At 40.0% G+C, this 19,650-nt stretch overlaps 1 protein-coding gene across 16 annotated transcripts in view; it reads left to right on the top strand.

Annotated features, from left to right (window-relative positions):
• HDAC9 (histone deacetylase 9) overlaps positions 1-19,650 on the top strand; it is a 499,915-nt gene that overhangs the window by 334,309 nt on the left and 145,956 nt on the right. For all 16 annotated transcript variants that reach the window (XR_011322675.1, XR_011322676.1, XM_069773867.1 and 13 more), the window contains one exon: positions 13,923-14,100. Coding sequence is in view for 14 of the 16 variants with exons in the window: in XM_069773867.1 (XP_069629968.1) it covers positions 13,923-14,100 (178 nt within the window). In the remaining 2 variants the exon portion in view is untranslated. The remainder of the gene's footprint in view (positions 1-13,922; positions 14,101-19,650) is intronic.

The following is a 19,650-nucleotide window of genomic DNA, read 5'->3' as shown; positions in this document are numbered from 1 at the left end:
GTTTTTTCTTCTAAGAGACAAGATTAAGACAGCATTCCTCAGAGATGGATTATGTATTTCAATTACTTAAATTAAATTTTAATTCAAAGAATGAAAACAAAACATCTTCAGAGATCCAAATCCTCCCAAAGCAACCTAACTTGACCCAAACCTCTCTTGGGGCTTTCAGCCCCTGGTGCAGCTCTTTTGGCAGCATGGCCCTGTAACCCTTTCTTAAATGAAAAGGAGAGGCTCTTGCACTCACTCGCTCCCCTGGGGAGAAGAGAGCCACTAGGGACACAAACATTTCACAAACAGAGGGGGCCAGCCATGGCCCCCTGCTCAGGGCTTCTCACTCCCTCCTTTCTCATTAAAATACAAAGATTAGGTGAGACAACTCGCACCTCAGTTTTAGGCACCAAGTACATGCACTGGTCACCCCAAGCTTCCTCCTCGGGAATGCATTGCCTACAATGGCACCCACAGCCAGTATTCCGTCTCCTGGCTGGGGCTATGTAGGCACAAATAGATGCCTGTCATGTGAATGCCTAATAACAGCAGAGATGAATTTACCAACTAGCTTTTGTCTCAGATGTTCCCCAGGTCTTTTTGGTTAAGATTCAACGCACCTAAAATCTCAGTGCCTTCAGAGGGCAGCTACTCATAAATCAGCAGTGTTTTTCTTCCTGCCATGTGAAGTTGGAGTGTGTTATTTCCACAGTAACAAGATGAATTTTGCTCTTAGCAATCATTGCATGAGTAGCAAAACTTTGTTTTCAAAAGCTTTTGGCCTTATTAATGTGAGTAACTTCATGTAACATTTTTCTACTGAAATAATATGTTGAATCTCCAGGTATTACAGATATTACCCCAGAAATACAGCCAGCCCTGAAAAGGGTGTTGACTGTCACACTCACAAATATGCTACAGATTAGATGAGGTAGCAGATGCTTCCATCTGAAGTTATACTGAACCCAGATTTTCAAAGCATTACCTGGAGTTTTGTACCAGGACCAATTTCTGGATATACTTAAAATCAGGAGACTTCTCCAGCTAATTAACAAGTTTATATAAAATTTGCTAGAAGTCTGGCATCTTCATGATCCCTCTGCCCAAAAAGAATAAAACTACAGAACTGCTTTAGGATATAATGTATAGGAAGTACTGTATTACAACATTGGAGAATATTGCTGTATGACAGCAAAAATCATCAGGGATTAAATACAGGTTTAAAAAAAAAAAGTTAAAAAAAAAAAAAAAAAGAGAGCCTGGTCATAGCTTAGATTAATGCCTCACAATGCATGTGAGGAAAACTGAAAGACAATCCTGTCTCTTATTTCCAACTGTATAGTAAAAGGCTTCTAAATTCTCTATAGACTGACTAAAAACAAGCAAAAAAGGCCAGGTAGCAGCAGTCAGATTCTTCTGAATTATATTATATCCATGTGTATAGCACATTTCAATGTCCAAAGAGCCACTTGGATGTGTGAATCTGAACTTTTATGATGAAAATCAGGGATATTTCTAAAACTGCCAGTAAAAGTCAGAAGCTCACCAAAATCTCACATATTTTTCCCCTTTTTGAATGGCACTATTGAGTGTTTAATTGCTTTAATTAGATTTGTCTATTGAGAGTAGCAAAGAGAAACCCCAATACCCATAGTCAGAGGAGGATTTGGAAAAGGAGAGAGAGAAGGAGCTGAGAAGCTCATTGCCTGCGACTGGGCCTCTAGATAGCATTAGCTCTCTGGTTGTTCTCAGGCTAAATCTGCCATGCTTTAGCGTACCTGTTGATATGGCAATCAGATCGGGTTAACCCCCATTGCTCATGGAAAGAAACCTTCAAAGGTGTCCTGTCTTGTAGAGTTCTGACGGGAATGCACTTTGCTGGGCTGGCAGGACCCGATGCTTTGAACCCAGCCCCAAAGCTTTCAGCCCACCTTTGCAGCTAGACCAAGAGTCTGAGATACATTCGACAACATCCATTCTTTTTCAAAAGGTCCCCTGTGGCCAGCAGGGTCTGCAGGCCACCACAAATGGCAGTGGCATAGATGCAGGGTGCCAGCTATCGGGAATGCCTTGGCACTGCCTGGCTTGGAGTGCTGTTGGAACAGCTCTTGGGACTCATAGCGGCCCTGAGGGCTGGCTGTGGCACCACGTGTACGCTACATACCATGTTATGGGACCACCTTTCCTCCTGGTTTCTCCAAGTAGGTTTAATCCCTCCAGAGGCTGGAAAGAAAACAGGCTGGATTTTCCCAACAAGACTGAGGACAACAATGACCCCAAAGACACAACAGCTGAGAAGTTTCTGGGGTGCCTTCACCACAATGCCTCTGTGTGGGTCACAGGGATAATCAGCCTTCCTCTACTCACCCAGGCTGTCCAGAACCCTTTTGCACCCAGCTTAAAGCTACAGAGTGGGGGTGCTTTAATTTGTGCAGCGCCTAAAAGCTGTGACATTTTCTAGTGCCCATTGCTCTGACTTTTCTCCTACCCTTTTTCAAATCCAGCACAAACCAACCAAAACAACTTCTGACTGTACCTCTACTACTGTCTGTTGTAATAAGAAACACTGAAAGCCACAGTGCTGCATTGTTTCATAGTTAAGAGACCAAAGTGGAGAACATTATTGATGCAATGGTTAAAGGAAGGACTTAGAAATCAGAATTTCTAATCCCTGTTCAGTTTGGATTCATAACTTTTACACCTTGGTTTCTCCACACAAAAATACTCTCTATGTAGCAGATGAATTACAGATTATTTTCATGATAGCCTTTAATAGGGTAGCATCATGCAAGAGATATAGATGCATTGTATACATAAAAGTTATTGCAGAGGAAGAAGGAAGACATTCCTAGCAAAATAAATAAAAAAAGCAGTAAGTGCAAGAGTGTATGTAATTGCACGTAAATACTTAAAAAAACCCCCAAACACCAAAACCCAAATGATCCTGTGTGACATTACATATCTATCTGAAGACAAAAAGGACATCTAAGAAATCATGCCTGTAAAGGTTTAAAAACTAATAATCCATTGTCAGACAATAAGCAAACACGGTCTTGTTTTCAGCATGTTAGTAGCTACACTTCTGCAACATCGGAAAAGAAAAAAGTTTCCAAGCACTAAAAGATTTCATTTGTCTAGAGCATTTGGGGACAGCTATAATGTTATCTTGAGTAAACACAGGGCCAACATAATTAGGAATAAAGAGGTAAGAAGCAAGGGGAATTGCCTGCATAACTTCACTTCATAAAATCCTCCCATGGAAAGTGGCAGGTAGGAAATCTGCATAATAACAAACTTGTCACAAGACAAGGCCAACAAAATACAACAAATAGAATTAACATTTTGCTTTTACTCATTCTCAGAATTCCCCCTCTCCCTCCTCCCACGTTTCAGTAGATGTAGTTAAAGTTGTGGCTATTGATTTGGTGCAATATTTTCCAGTATATATTTTTTTCCAAGTGTTGTATGGCTGCAAGAAGACTGTCTCTCTTCTTTGTGGGCATTGCTTTAAGAAGCAGCTGTTGAAGTACCAAACCCTCCTCTCAGATATCCCAGTGAAAACCCAGAATAAATTTTTTGGTTCCCCTCTAGTCTATCTAGACTTAGATCTGTGTAAATAATCCAGTCTGGCCCCAAAACAGAGCTACAATGTGTTATAAATTATAACTTATTATTGGAGATTACCTTCTCCATTGACTGTCAGGTCCTTTCTTTTAAGAATTACTGGAAGCCCTCTGCTCTTTGACTGCACCAACACAGCTCTTGGGGTTTGTGCGTCCCAGCTGGCTGAGCTGCCCCTTCCTGAGACAATCTCCAGCGTGTGGATGCCCTCCCAGGGCGCCATCAGGCTACACTCAGGGAGGTGCTTTAAGGGACTGCACCAGCAATGGAGCTGATCTGCACGGCTGCCTTCCCCAACATACAAATTGAGACATCACTACCTCAGCTGGCCTTTAAAACAAAGAGATAGTGATTCTGAGTGCTAAGCAGCCATCCTCTGAAAAAACAGCCATTTCCTAAAGTAGAAAGTTATTTTTGTCCTATATTTAGGCACTTTTGAAAACTTTAATATACCCAAGATTGTTGTGTTTTCTCTTGTGTCAGGAAGGACATCGAACATAGTAAGGAGTAACAGAGCCCAGATGAGGAATATAGACTAGGGTTTGGTCTCTAATTTTGTGTCCTTCAGTCTCTTAAGCATTCAGACTTCTTCTCCTGTAAATTACTCTTTTAGGTAGAGAAAAATATCATGTTGGCTAATGCAGTGATAAGTTCTTTATGTAGAGTGATCAAATCAATGAACTACCTTCCAGAAGCGCTACACTGGGACAAGTGTTCTTATTGCCCCCACTTCTCCTCCCCAGCTAGTATTCTTTTTACTTTTTCTTATTGTTTCCATTTCTTGTAATTGTTGTAATATCTTATGATATTTGAGAATTCTGAAGGTATGAATACATGGAAGACTCAGCTTTTGCTGGAAAAAGAATAAAGGCAAGAAAGGACTGGAAGATAGTTGAATATACAAGCAAAATAGCTTTCAAATTTAAAACAGAAAGAAAATGGAGAGCATTATCATAAAGAAGAGAGACGGTGAGAAGGGAAGAGGTTGGAGCTTATGATACTCAGTTGTTTGGATTTCGTAATACTGCTCCCTCTCTTCTCCCTTTTAGTCCCACCCAGTCTTCCACATCCCTCCTCATGACAGCTGTCTAGCCCCTTTACTTTTTTAGAGGGGACATATAAAGTACGTTGCGATGAAGCAAGTTCAAATAAATTCATTCATCCTTCCTATGAAACTTAACAAGTATTATGGTCTCTTCTGAACTGTACTTTGCATTTTGATGACCAAGATCTTCTCAAGGAATGAGAAACCAGAGAATTTATTTTGCATTATACAATTAGTGCTATGCTAGCACATACTTTTTTCCATAGTTTTTTTTAACCCTCTATTCATTTCTAAATCACCAAACATAAGGGTTTTCCTCCCCATTTTCAATTTGCCCATTCTGGCCGTTCTCCCACTTGTTGAAAAGCAGCAAACCTTATGCTGAGAAACATATAGTAGGAAAGCCCCTGGTTTCAAGAAATATTTAAAAGTAATCTTTAGGTGTTCAGTTCAATTTTGCTCAAATTACACAGAATTTGATACAAATAATTTGATCTTATTCCAAATGAAATAAAACAAAGAAGTACAACAAGATGCACTTGTTTGTTGTGGAAATATATTTATTCTATAAATATATAGAGCAGTCTGCAAACATATAGAATACTTTATAGGTATATGGAACAGATCTGTAAAGATTTATTTTGTGATAGTTTCTCTTTTTTTTCCACCCACAGCATCCTTCCTATATTTGGTAGAGTCTCAAACTATATCACCATTTCACTACATATCGCTATTTTCCTGTGTGCCAAAATCAATGAAGTGAAGAGCTGAGCACTGGAGAAAAACATTTTTTAAATACTTCATGATATTTGCAAATGTATGTGTGTACATACATACATTTTCAAGAAACCATGTAACTCTTACTACAAATATGTTGGAAAAAGGAAGTCTGTTGACATTTTAAGCACTGAAGTAACGTGTGAGATTTGGTAATATACCTATCTGAAATCTTCAGAGGGGCAGAAGTCCTCCAGCAAAGGACTGGAACCTGGTATCCATCAGGTTACAACACTTTACACCAGTGGGACAGCAGAAAGGGATAGTTTGTACAGAAGAGCTCTGGTGCAGGCAATGGCAGTACACACACCTGCTAGAGTTTGTGCATTAGGTAGTGATCTATAGAGAGAGAACAGAGTTGGTGAAACACCTTGGTTAAGGCTCTTATATTTGCTGACCATATGGTCCACTGATGCTCCCTGTTCTAATCTCTTGTGCCTCCATACAAGAGAGAAGGCATCTGCAGAGGGCTTCTATACACCCCCATGATTTTATGCTTAGACACTGATGAGTTAGTCTGTATTGAAAAGCAAGGTTTTCCAAGGTTTGCTCTTTATATGTCAGACCCAAGTAATTTCCATGAATTCTACAATAAATCATGAACTCAGCAGAGTTGCCTGTAAAACCAAAGCAGAATCTGTTGAAGTATGCAGAAAACACAGATCTTCAGCAGGGCTGCTGCTGAATTTAGCCTGGAGACTATTATTTTTCTGCCTGAAGGCCAAACTAATGATTCTTCACTTGAACAGAAACCATACAAGTCTGCTAAGAAAAATAGTTCCAATGAACAGCAGAAAAATGGAAGTGGTTGAAATGACCTGCATAAAGTAACACCAAACTGATTTGCCAATACTGGTGAAGAGAGTTGGGTGATATTTCCCAGAACAATGAAACAGGTGGGACAGGTGATTTTCATTAATTAGTTTGGGCCAACTAACAGCTTAACTGAATGACTGCTGGAAGGATGCTAGGATTAGGTGGTTGTAACCATTAAATGCTATTATAAGCCTATTTATTCACATCAGACTGAAAGAAGCAAATACTTGTTAATACTGAAAGTTAGGGCAAGACGTGGATAACTGTGTTTTGCCATTGGTATTAATTTCTGCACTTCCCTGTATTGTTTTTTTGGAAAGCACCAAATGACTTCAGGAAAATCTTGTGGTATTTCTAGTAAAAGTAATAAAGTAACAAGAATCCTCTAAAGAGCTTTATTTAAAAAAAAAAAACAAAACCAAAAACCAAAAAAACAAAAAACAAACCAAAACCAAAAAACCAAAAAACAAACCAAAACCAAAAAACAACACACAAGGTGTTCAGATGGTCCCTTTCTCCCTTTCATTGTACCCCCAATTATTTCTATATTTATCTAAATCTCCAGGAGAGTCAGAAAGTGAGGAAAAGATTCATTTGGGAGTGCAAGCTTTTGAGGACATGCTGCATTTTCTTTGGATGCGTGCTGCGCACACCGCAGCGTCAGCACTTTAGCAAAAGTGACAGAAGTTAAGTACCTGCCAATATCAGGAGCAGAGAAGGCAGGTCTTGCAGGAGCGGGAACCGGGAGTGAAACCAGCAGCTCAGCTGGACTCCTGGAACTTCCCTCCAGTAGAAAGTGCTCTGTCTTTAGAGCCCTCCTTTCTGTCACTCCCAGAAACCATTTCCTATCACTCCTTTCTTCTTAATCATGCCAGGCTTCAACTTAATGACTGCCTGGCTCGTATTTCTTCACCAAGATAGCTGAAAACTTCTCAACCCATGTGGCCATCTTTACTCCTCACCTACATTGGACCAGGATGGCTCATGTTTAGACAGTTAGATTTTTGGAAACTCTCCATCCAAGGGAGCTAACTTTTACCATCTCTCCCTTTGAAACCACAGGTCAGCAACCCACCCAGCTCCTTGTGCAGTAGGGGTAAAAGATAGGGTCCCGACCCTGCTGTTATGCCCTACAACCAAGGGGTGCAACCACAGCCCTGACCCACACATTTGGTCACGCAACCCAAGGCAGGGAACGTGTCCTCTCCTACATGACTTGATGAAGGAGCACACTGTTGTCACCCCATTAATAGGCTTTGCTCTTCCCCTATTCCTTGGCCCACTAGACAAGAATGTTGCCATTTTAATAATGCTTTCTGCCACCCCAAAGGTGCTCCTGCCCTAGAAGGGAAGGGTGGCAGGAGAGGGGCCTCTGTGGCAGCAGCTTTGCTTCTCCAGGAACAGAGAGGGAAAACAAAGCTCGTTGAGAGTGGTGACCATGCCCTGGGCAGTCACTGCAGTTGGGCCACCCCAAGTGCTAAGCTCTACCTTGGCAGTAGCTGGAATAAGTCTTTCCACAGTCCTCCAGGAGGCAAGGGGAGGGCAGAGGGCACAGGGTTGTTTTGCTGTGAGCAGCAGGTTGCTGCCCAAGGCAAGTCTGCTCTGCCTAGGACTCTAGGCAGTTCTGGGGTATGGCTTTCATCCCACTGTTCTGTATCTACACATGACTTCCAGTTGATAAGACTTCATTTCTGTTTACCCATTTTCTAGTCAACACTGTGTTCCTTGGATTACAGCAAGAGAAACCCAAATTCTATAAACATCCTGATAATATGTGACCCAATATGCCCAGATGCCTCAAGGCTAGCTGCCCTGTTTCTTCCTGTCTATGCTTTTGCTTACTCTAAACCCCTTTCTACCTATTCAGTCTGTGTCTGTATTCATACTTGCTATTTATTCACTTTTCATAAAAATGCTGATTCTGAATTTGTGGCTGACTATATTTTAGATGGTGATACTGATTTTTTTTTTTTTGAAAGTGATGACCATGGAAGTTTGTGGCTTTACGTGTGGCTTTGTCAAAAATAGTATCGGTAGGGTTTCTCAGTCATGTGTTTTCTCCAAGTGACAGAGCAGTTTAAAAGAAGATATCCCTGAAAATGAATATGTTGAGAGATCTCAGACTAGTTTCTACTTTAGGTTGTATAGATTGACAGAGATAAGCCATTCCTGCAGTTTCACATTTGTTCACACAGGTATTTTCAGAAGACCTCATGACCTATTTTTGCTCAGCTCCTGAGGGCAACTAGTTATGGTTTTGTTTGAGGACAGTAGGCTGAACAGTTGTTCACAAAACTCCTGGGTCAAGAGTGCTACAACTTCTGCTTACCTACAGGTCTTTTTGTTCTAATACTCCTTATTTAAGAATTCATTGCTGCCTGTTTTCTTCCCTGTCACTTCTGAGGATAACCAAGGTCAATCCTATTAATACTTCCCATGAAGTCCACGATTTCTGAAGCACTGTTAACTAGCTACATCTGAACTGTATGAGAAGTTTCTGGGTGTCCAGGATTTCTGACTGCATCAGACTTGGGATGATGCTGTCTTGGTTTGGGCCAAGGCTGCCATCGTGGGGACCTTAAAGCAGGACTGAGCTCTCTTTGCTGCAAGCAGATGCCATTTTGCTGGATGCAGCCACTGGCTGGCCTGGACAGCCCTTAGGTGCATTCAGCTACAACAGCACTGGGAAGGTAGGAACGCAAGGAGGATGGTGGGGAAGACAAGTGGCAGGACCTGAAGTTACTCTGTTCCCATGTTGCTACCAGGGTCTGGAAGAAGCTAAGGAACAGGGCCTCCAACAGGAGCTTTGGGGCGAGAGAAGGCAGCAGAGCAGGTGTCAGAAATACCCTTCAGAGGAAGGAACCAGAGGAAGTACTTGAAAGGCAGCAGGTCTTCCTGCTGGGCGAGTTTTGTTTTCATGCTCACTTAGGGCAAAACTTCCTGCAGAACATACGTATTTTTCCTCCTCAGCAATAATTGGTCCCTTGGGTAATTTTCAGAAAACAATGTGGAAATTATAGGAAAAAATTAACTAGTGAACAGACTGCCAAAAATTTCTTTGAGAGGAAAAACTTTGTAAGGGTTAGTAGTACTGAAGGTCTTTGAGGGAGGGAAGAGGAGGGAAGAAGGATGGGTGTTACATGAATAGTTTTTAACAGTTAATAGACATCAGCACACATTTCATACTTCAGCAGAATGCAGTAGAGACACAGTGACAGAGGGCTAGAAACCTGGCTACAGATACGTAAGAGACTATAAGCACTAATATCGCTATTAGGAATAGCAAATTTTGAATTTCTCCAGAGAAAAAAGTTTTCTACCACAATAAAAAAAGCCAAAGCATAAACCCTGAAGAGAGGTACAGATGCTCATACACACTTAGGATTATGGTACAGAAGTACAAATCTTAGGATTCATTCAGCTATGATTAAACTAAATAAAAAAAATGTATCAAACTGAATTAAAAAGCAGACTGTTGAGACACAAGTTTTTGAGTAAACCCCACATATTTTTTTCTCTGTACAAAACATAACAGCTTAAAGGAACATTAATTCATAGACAATTCACCTATACTTTATCATCCAACAATACAGCTGAATATGCTTGTGGGTCACCAGTTCTCACAACCAGTACAAATAAGGAAGTAGTTCTCGTTAAAATCCTGAGAATATACAAAACATTAAACACCAAAATGCACAAATCACACATCTACATGAAAGAAGTATTCACACCAACCCAAATTAATTCCAGCTCCTCCTAAACAACAAACCTTACAGTAAGAATAGGAGAATAACAAATATTTACCTCCCATGCCTCTACAAGGGTCATCTTCTCTTTAGATACGGATTCTAAAAATCCTCCTCAAAATAATTACTGAGGACCTGAGCTGGTTTCTGGGCAAGACGATGAATGGCCCTCCATTCACTCCAGCAGCGGCCCTAATTGCCTGCCTCTACTAATGAACTAATCTCAGGCACCTGGAACTAGCAGGCTCCATGCCGGGCAGGCAGGGCTCGGGTTACCTAAGAAATGCTCCAAATATATTCACACAAATCACTAACCCTGCAGATGTGCAAATACTGCTTTTGTCATATTGCTGGAGAGATGGACATGTGTTTGCAGTGCTGTAGCACATAAAACCTGAAGATGAATTCATTGTGTTGCTTTAATCCCTTCCAGAGACCAGGTGGGCATTTGGGGAGCCAGATAAGTGTGTTGATTATCCACATTACTCATTGCATTAATCCACTTGTCTGTGTGACACAGAGTATCTCAAATGCTCACAGCATAAATATGTAGGTGGCTGGAAAAAATATATGTATTTCATGAGTGCCTGTTGTCTGTAAAATGAAACCTAATCAGGAAGTTAGCCGAAAACTTTGACTAAAACCTAAACAATTCCAAATTTTGCTGATGCCTAGAGTTTTTAAAATTACAGTTAAAGGATCTGGAAATCACCAGAGGATGTAAGCAAGCCTCAGTGTAAGCCTTGTGAGACAAACTACTGCACTTTGCAGAAATTTTAAAAGGTTTTCACAGGCAAACAGTTTTCTGTGACCTCAGAAATTAAAACAGGTGTCATGCAGCTTTCCACCCAATCATCTGCAAATTTATTCTCCTTCCCTGGACTGATTATGCTGATAAACATGTGTCAAATTCTAGGTATGTGTCTGGTTTCATTTGGGGAGGGAAGAATGATATAAACAAAACACAGCTAAGCAGGAAAATACAGGAGAGGAAGAACAGGCTCTCTTCTTGGTCTCTGACAAATTGCTGAAATATATGGCTGGCTGGCTCTTAGGTAATGTTCACGTAGGTTGATTAGCATTAAAAAAATTTACCATGATTTGTTCACATGCCTAAAAAACAGTGTTATTTCTATTGCTTGCATAGACACAAACACCTAATCTTTTTATAAGTAAAGGTAGGAATAGCTTTCTGAATTATTTACATTTTGTAGTGTTCCAGACTTTGCTTTTTTTCTTCTTCAAGACACCATTAAAAAAAACAACCCAAAATCACTTAAATTGACTTTTTCAGGTCTGAGACCTGGATAGATGAGATTTTAGGTATTGATCAAAAGGCAAACTTACAGCTTCACTAAAAAAGATTGTGCAGGTATTGCACAAGTGAAGTTCAGGTCTGAGCATAAAAGAAAGGTAGACAAGGCAGCTTTAAAGGCTCAGAACTCAGAGTCTACTGGCACTGAGAAAAGTCCAAACAGAAATATTTCTGCACAGTATGAATCCCTCCTCACTGATAGCTGAATTTCCAAGATTTCCTTAAGAAGTATATTTAAATAATACTGTTTGATGCAGACTGCCAGAACACACTGATGTGCCCTTACTAGCTTGAAGAGAATTCCAACAGGGAACAAACCCTTTTGTCTTCTGTACTCTAGTAATTAGCAGAAAAGTGAACTCAATTAATGAATTATCATTAGTTAGTGTGAACGCTGAAAGATAGTATCAAAAGTTCCCTTGACCTAAGAACTACACAGATACCAGCTATTTAATTAACACAATGAATGCAACCTATGAGATTGAGGAGAGCAGCAGAAATTTCATGTATGGCAGTGAAGCTCAATGTGAAGAAGGGTTCCTGCAGGTAGGAGTTTGGCTTCTTCCAAACTGCTCAGCTAGCTCTCGTGCTTTGGAAGAGTAGGCAGGAGATGGCGAATACACGAGAATCAGACAGACAGTGCTGCTGTCACCACTTGACCCTAGGATGCAGGGAGTAGTCATGCCACAGACAGCAAAATACTTCCTGTGCCTCCCTCATTGAGCACTAAGCCAGCATTGAGGAAAGTGAATGCTAAATCCTCACAAAGGAATTTATCTACTTCTGTTCTCCATAGGGAAAATATTCAATGCGGTACCATCCACACATTATCCACTTGTCTCCAATCACACACACTCCCAGCAAAGGTTACAAAAGATGTGTATGCCTAGGAGCACAAAAAAAATCTCCCCTGAAAATTTATCACAATTAAAATAATTAGTGAAACTACATAAAAACAAGGCACTTACTTAGGCATTTCAGGAAAAAATTCCTGAACATTAAGTTATGTTATGTTCATAAGGAAAGGGGATACATAGATGTCTTCAGATACCTCAAGATATTTCCTGGAATATATAACACCATCCTGTGATCACACATTAAAAAAGCAATAGGAAAAGTTGGGGACTGTATTTAAAGAAAGGCAAATGGTTCAATGACCCCAAACCAAGATACTTCTTGTAAAACCTCTTTCTGCTTACTTGTATTTTCTTTCTTTATTTAGTCACTTATGACAAGGTCCCAGGTGATTTACCCTTCCCATGACCTTATGTATTTTCACTGAAGTGGTGACCCTAAATATTAATATGGGTTTTCAGCTGCCTTTTAAAGTATTTGTTCTCATTTCAGCTGTTATTGATGAGCACTCATTTTCGTAAAGGCCTCTTTTTTTACATGCAGGGCAGACATTGTCACTTCCCATGAGCTGTGGATTGGTTTTGCAGCACGTGAGGGGCTGGGGTACTCCCAGGTACTCCCACCTGCCTTCCCACACAGCCTGAACTCAGCTTCACCTCTGTAAGCACCCAGCATTCCCTCCTTGGCCAGGCCAGGCCTCTGAGCTTCTGTCCCAAGCAACAGCATACAGCACTGCTAATTGTTACTGGGTTTAAAAAAAAAAAAAAAAGAAAAGCCATATATATATGCACCATATATATACCTGCATATATGTATACTGAGCCCAGGTGAGGATAAACAGAGTCTGCAGTTCTAAGACAGAAGTGTGAATTTCAACTGAATTTATATTGCAAAGTAGTTTTGAAATCTCTCTCTTGCATTCACTTTCTGTTGAGGTTCCAGGACTATATGCACAAAAAATTAAAACAGAAAGAAAAGGACTTGCGAAGCAATCCTACTGTCTGGAGTGAGTGAATGCCAAGGTTTCTACTGACTTCAGCAGGGTTTCAGCCTTTGCCATGTCAGCAAAAGTCACCATCTGTTGACAAACAAAGCACCTTTCTGCTCTGTCTCAGTCTTTTCACACCTACCTACCTTTCCTGAAGTGTTTGGCACTGTCTACAGCCAGCAGCAGTTATGACAAAAAAAGATGGTCCCTAAGTGGGATCTCATGTAACAGTTCCTGAATTTCTAAATGATTTTGAAAACCTATGTGCAAATTGTTCCTGTTTTCCAGGGAGCTTTGGGAACTGAGTCCTCTGTAGAAACTTGACTCACAGTTGCTCAGCCAATTTGGTACTGAGTAGTAAGGACACCACTTTTCACTTCCAGTGCTGTAGGAAGATTTTATTTTCATTTGTGCAGGGTCATGAAATGCATATTCTAACATCATATTATGTATTCAATATATTAGAAAAACCTTTGTCTTTTATAAGCCTCTGCATGGGAAGCCGTCTTTACCTCTGTCAGAGAGAACTGACAGGTTGCCTGCCATCACCTAGTCTCCAGCAGACTCAGCAGCCCACACTGTCAGTGTGAAAACATCTGTTGAATGGATTTATTGACTAGGTCTTAGGTGTGAGTTGTTGTTTTTTTTTTTTTTCCACACTGTTTATTACAGCCCTGACCTAATGAACTTAATTTGTTGACATGTTTCCCTCAGTGTCTTACTTGATGCCGTCTCACATTTCTTTCTACTGTGCTGTTTTCTTGGAAACAGGAGTTCCTGGCACATCAGCGTGTCCACCAATTGCAAATCTACCAGGCTCAGATGGCTACAGTTGGCATGGCAGGATTAGATAAACATCGGCCAGTGTCCAGGACCCCGTCTTCCCCTGCTGATTCCACATTACCTCACCCAGACGTGGACCAGACCAGCCAGCATGTCTACACGACTGGTAGGATTCCCTAAAGACTGCTTTTAATAGGCAGGGCAAATGCGTTTGTTCATGTAGGATCAACAGATTTAAATGCCTCAAATACCTCCTGCAGTAATGCATTCAGTTTTAGCCTTACTGTTCCTCAGTTTTATGATGCTGTACTGGCATCAAGTCAACCAGCGCAGCTGATAAATCACAGGGTTAATATTCACACAGTCATAAATTATTATCATTGACTGGCTCTGGCAATATAGCAACAGGTGCGTTTTTGGTGCCTTTAGGTCATTTATAGCTTTTTCTTTCATTTCCCTATCCTCTGGTTCTTTTCTCCATGTTCTTGTTGCCTGTTTTGTAAAGAGACCACCAATAAGTTGAAGAAAGACCACCAATAAGTTGAAGAAAGACCACCAGTAAGTAGAAAAGCTGCAATATAATTCTCAACGTCTTCATTTGACAAGTCAGTCTATGCTACAAGGTTGGTTTCCCTACAGAAAGAGCAAAGCCGTAGCCATGACTAGAAGGTCACTTTGGCTGCAGCTTTGGTGTCTTTCAGCAGTTGTGTGGAGGATACAGAGGAAGGTTTTTCTGGTCAGGCCCTGGGCAGTCCAGTCACTCAGGGAGCATCTCCTATTGGTATGGCCTGGGCTGTCCAAAGCAGAGTGATTAGAACCGCCCAAATCTTCAGTAACAGGAAGAAAAATGACCACAGAAACCCCATTTCTTATTATGGGTAATCTAACTTTGCAAGAGGGTCCATCTTTTTAAGAGTCTGAAGCTCAGTATAACATTACAGTGTGGTTAGAAGTGAAGATTCACTTACTCTGTGCACAAGAAAGGGGAAATGAATACTTGGAGATACTGTTTATTGAGGTTTCTGCCAGAATTATTAATTCCTTCACAATGGTTGGCAGAACTTGCCATGCTGAAAGCTTACAGCTCTTCAGGCTGTGACCATGGATTGATGTAGGATGGAGTCCTTAGTGGACACTGTATGTGACTTTGTGAGGCAGCGTGCTCTCCCATCTTTCCAGTTAGAATGTGAACTTGGAAAGCAAAAATGTATTATTTTAAAGAAAAAAACTGCAAAAGAAAAAGAAATGTCCTTAAAGCACTGCAAGTAAGCTGGTAAATGGATGCAAGATGGCATTCAAAGATGAAAGACATAATTTCTTCTTCTTTAAATACACGGTCAATTTAGGAATTTCACTTGTTGGGTAACAAACATTTGGATTGTACAGAAAGAAACATTCTCATTCACTTTCCATGAGTTTCTGCAAAAAAAGACCAGCTGTGTATAGACAAGATTATTAAACCAGGCCACTGTTTTTCTACTTGTGGTTCGGAGTCCCCAAAACATTGTAAACTCAGTCTAAAAGATTCACAGAGCACACTGTGTGTAGGTTTCAATGTCCTGTTCAAAAATCTGCAGTTCCACTGGAAAAGTTGAATGGAGTAACAAACATTTCAGTCTGATTGCTAAGGTTTACTGACAACCCTCTTTGTAAGTCCCCAGAAAGGGGTCTAGGGTCAAGGGGGTTACATATATCTGGGGACTTGTGGCATCAGTGGAACAGATCAAGAAAGAAAATGTGAAGTTGAGATGGAAGAATAAGAGAAGGAATGAAATGATGTAGGACAAACACTGAATGGAGATGGTGTCGGGAAACAGGACATACCAGGCATAAAGGGCTCGAGATCTGACACAAGGAAGCCTGATGGGTTCTGCAGTGGAAATGCAGACAGTGCATATGCAGAGAACCTTATCCGTTTAGTAAAGCATTGCTACATGAACAACAGCAGTGGAAAGAGAGAAGGAAAGGGAGAAGGAAAGAGACAAAAAATGCATCTTATTCCAACTGAGATTCTCAATCCTCCGCTGAACTCTTCTCCAAATCCAAAACATCTTTTTCTTGAATCCTTCTTTCTCCTTTTGTTGAACCTTTTTTCCCCCTCTCCACTGCTCTTTCAAGATAATCATCTCTACTCATTAAAGAAAAACAATCCTGCTATTTCCACTTTCACTACAAATTTATGCTGCTGCTTCTCCACTTCTGTTCTGTACCTTCACCTCTTTCATGTCCTCTAGGTACTGGCTGAAGACATAGTGCGGTGCTGTAGCTGCTTCCAAGCTGTACCTATGCTAACAGCCAGGACCCCCTGGCTGATTGATCAGTTCATAGGTCGAACAGAGCACACACTTCTGCATTCCTGATGAAGCCTTTCCTTTCTGGTTGAAGAAATCCCTTTCCCTGACATGTTTCTAGGCTTATAGACTTATATATATATAACCTTTATCACTGCAGTTTCTGAGTACATTGAAAATAGAGCTATTTTCTATATTATGAGATTAACACCTTTGGAGTGACAATAAACAGAGACTTTGCAACATCAACAGTTCTAATACAGTTTCTGTGAATAACTAGATTGATATGTGTATTATTAACATATGGTATGGTATGGTATGGTATGGTATAGAATGGTTTTATTTGTGCATAGTATTTCCTGGGTCTGGATGGTGCCCTAGCATTTATTCATTGGTCAGTGGAAAGAAAGAATCCCAGACTCAATTTTTATCTATTCTTATACAGCTTTTCCAAAATCCTTTGGGATGCAAGCCCTGAGCAACCTGGGCTCATCACAATGCTGACCTGCTCTGAGCAGAGGGCTGGACTACAGACTTCTGGAGGTCCCTGCCAACCTGAGCTATCCTGTAGTTCTATGATTTGCTCCCTTAAGAGAGCACAAGACGCAACCAGCCATTGTCCACAGCAGTTGCAACAATACCATTATTAAAAGCATGGAAGGAAGGAATGGGTGGGTGGAAAGGGAGAAAATTCTAGTACAGCATGACATGAGGTCAAAATCAGAACGTAGAAATTGATGTAAAAACACCTCCTTGCCTTGAATTATTTTTTACTGGTTTAGTTTGGGGGTTTTTGTTGTAGTTTTTTTTTCTTTCCTATTTAAAGACAGTATATTCTTGGAAGAGAAAAAAGATAGAAGGAAAACTATTGGCGCAGAATATTACACAGGGATCAAAATGAGCCTATGTTTTTGTGAGTCATGAGAGAAAATGCTCTTAGCCAAATATCAGAAGGGAATCAGAATGGTGATGGTTGTGAGAGAGCTATGCAACATATATGCAGTATGTGCACAAGATAATGAGTTAAAGATGGAAAAAAATATAAAGACTACTTGATGTTCATTTAGATGGTTTACAGAATATTTGACATTATTTAGTCAGATTTTTCTTCTGAATAATTTATTAGATATTCTTCCCTCAGGTTTTCTTATTGGTACTGTTGTTCCCCAGGGCATTTCACCTTCTTCAAAGCATGCTGTTAGCCAACATTTTTTAGGTCTCTTGCTGTGCCTCTGTTTAAAATATGATTAAAAGAAGCTGACCCAAATAAAGTATTTTGGAAAAGAATGAGTGTTAGGGAGTCCCCACCAGGAAGACCTTGTTTTTTCTGACTTAATGCAAATTCAGTTTCTTTTGTCCTGTGTCCTCTATCATTATATGGTTCAGCGGTGCCACCATTCCAGTCTGTCATCAGGGCCACATTCTGACCTCAGTAATATTGGTGTAAATCCAGAATAAATCCACCAGTCTCAGTGGAGCTGCTCAGATTTACACAAGGAATCTGAGAGCAGAATCTGGCTGTAGGCATTTGTTCTGGAGAGAGAGAATAACCATCTTTTATTAATATTTCACAGCAGTCTGCAATTGAAAACAGTTGTCTCCCTCTCTCTCTTTTTTTGTGGGGGTGGGGAGATTATTGGCTGAATCCTGTTAGGGAAATCCTACAGGCTATTTTTAGCAGTAAGCTCTACTGCTGCATTGTGGTATTGTACCAACCACATGTGCTGTATGACCAGCAGCCACACATCTGAATTACTTGCACATCCTAAATCAATTTAGATGTTTGCGATAAATGAAAACATATATTTCAGTCTTTTCTTAAGTCAATTAATCCTGCTAGAAATAAATTTTATACTCAGTGGTGTGAATATTTTAGTATTTAAAAGTTTGGAGCAGATGCTTCTGCCGTGCAATACTGACCTGACTCAATTACACTGATTTTTGATTCCGACAAAATAATTCACATACAATAAAATTACATTTTTAGTTATATTCTATTTTAGGAAAAATACTAATGCACTACAAAAGGGATGTTTATGTCAGCCAGAGGAGGCATCCTGAATACACAGTTTCAGCATTTCACTTCAAAACCACTGTTTAGTTGCAACCCTGATATGGGTCATCAAAAAGTGTCATTATTACATAACATCTCGATTCTGTATAATAATAACATAGTAAAATATATATTTTTTTTATTTCTATTAACTACAGTTTGGACTATGCAAACCTAAGCCTGTATGGAGCATTGATAATTAGAATAAAACATTCATTGGAAGAGTGGCAGGCAGGAGATACTTTCAACTTTCAGCTAATTTTGTTAACATTTAACAAGTGTTTCCATTCAAATCCATTGGATATAACTGCCTACTCTGTCTAAGAGCTTCTGAAAGTCCTGATGCATGTACATTTAGCATCTAAACACCTTCTCTGTTGGGCAGGGGGATGGGAGGAAAAGTCTTCTTATCTAATGTTATAATAACCACTGGCAAACTGTACAATCTGGGTATGCAACAGACTGTAGAAGTTAAAACTTTGGGTGCCAAGAAAAGGAAAGCAAGGTATGTAAGCATGCACTTATTTGTGTGCATACTTGTTATTTCAAATAACTTATAAGACCCGATGATAGAGCAGCAAAGCTTATAAATGGTACAGTGCAAATAACTGCAGAGAAAGGAAATTATTAACTGCTTTGACAATGCCAGCAGAGATTTTAAGCTGCATTAGTTTATTAACTCCAGATTTTCACTGGTTCTTTTTTTTTTTCTTTAAAGGAAAACAAACCAAGAAAGTAAATACAAGAATTTATTGCTAATGAACTATTTTGTTTGTTAGATAATCATTTAGCGTAAATATAGTCACGCTGCACATAGGTATTATGTTTGCGTTCTCCTTATGCTAAACATAATTGTTGTATTATCATTTTGGCTTAAATAGAGAGATCCCAAAGGATCAGTTTTAAAGTGCATGAGCTAAGAAATATGGCAGCATAAATATTTCTAGAGCAGCATAATTTCTGGCTGGATTCTAACTGAATTATCTCAGAACCTTAACTTTGCATTGCCCACAATGTATACAGACTCTTATTCAGCGGAGTTTTTAAACACTTTATTAAAGTTCAATATCCATTCAAGAACTTTGCTAAATAAGGGCGGTATTGAGCATGTTGTTGAATCTGGACTTTAATTTTGTATTTTCTTCACTGTCTGACTTTTCAGTAGCAGGCTAACACAATTTTCCTAAAACTGTGTTGGCATCCCCAGTAGTGGTGGCAGATAAGAAAGAGGTTTTTAATGCCAAGTTTTGCAGGTTGGAGAAACTGTTAATCTGAGTCCCTTTCAACTGTAAGGGGAAGAAAAATCCAAATGTTTCGCAACTGAAAATAGTTCACAGGAGTAAGGAAAATATTTTTTGTTCCAGACATTTCT

This window comes from Haliaeetus albicilla, chromosome 2 (assembly GCF_947461875.1).
Source record: "Haliaeetus albicilla chromosome 2, bHalAlb1.1, whole genome shotgun sequence".
Lineage (NCBI taxonomy): Eukaryota > Metazoa > Chordata > Aves > Accipitriformes > Accipitridae > Haliaeetus > Haliaeetus albicilla.
This window is presented reverse-complemented; position numbering and strand designations above follow the sequence as displayed.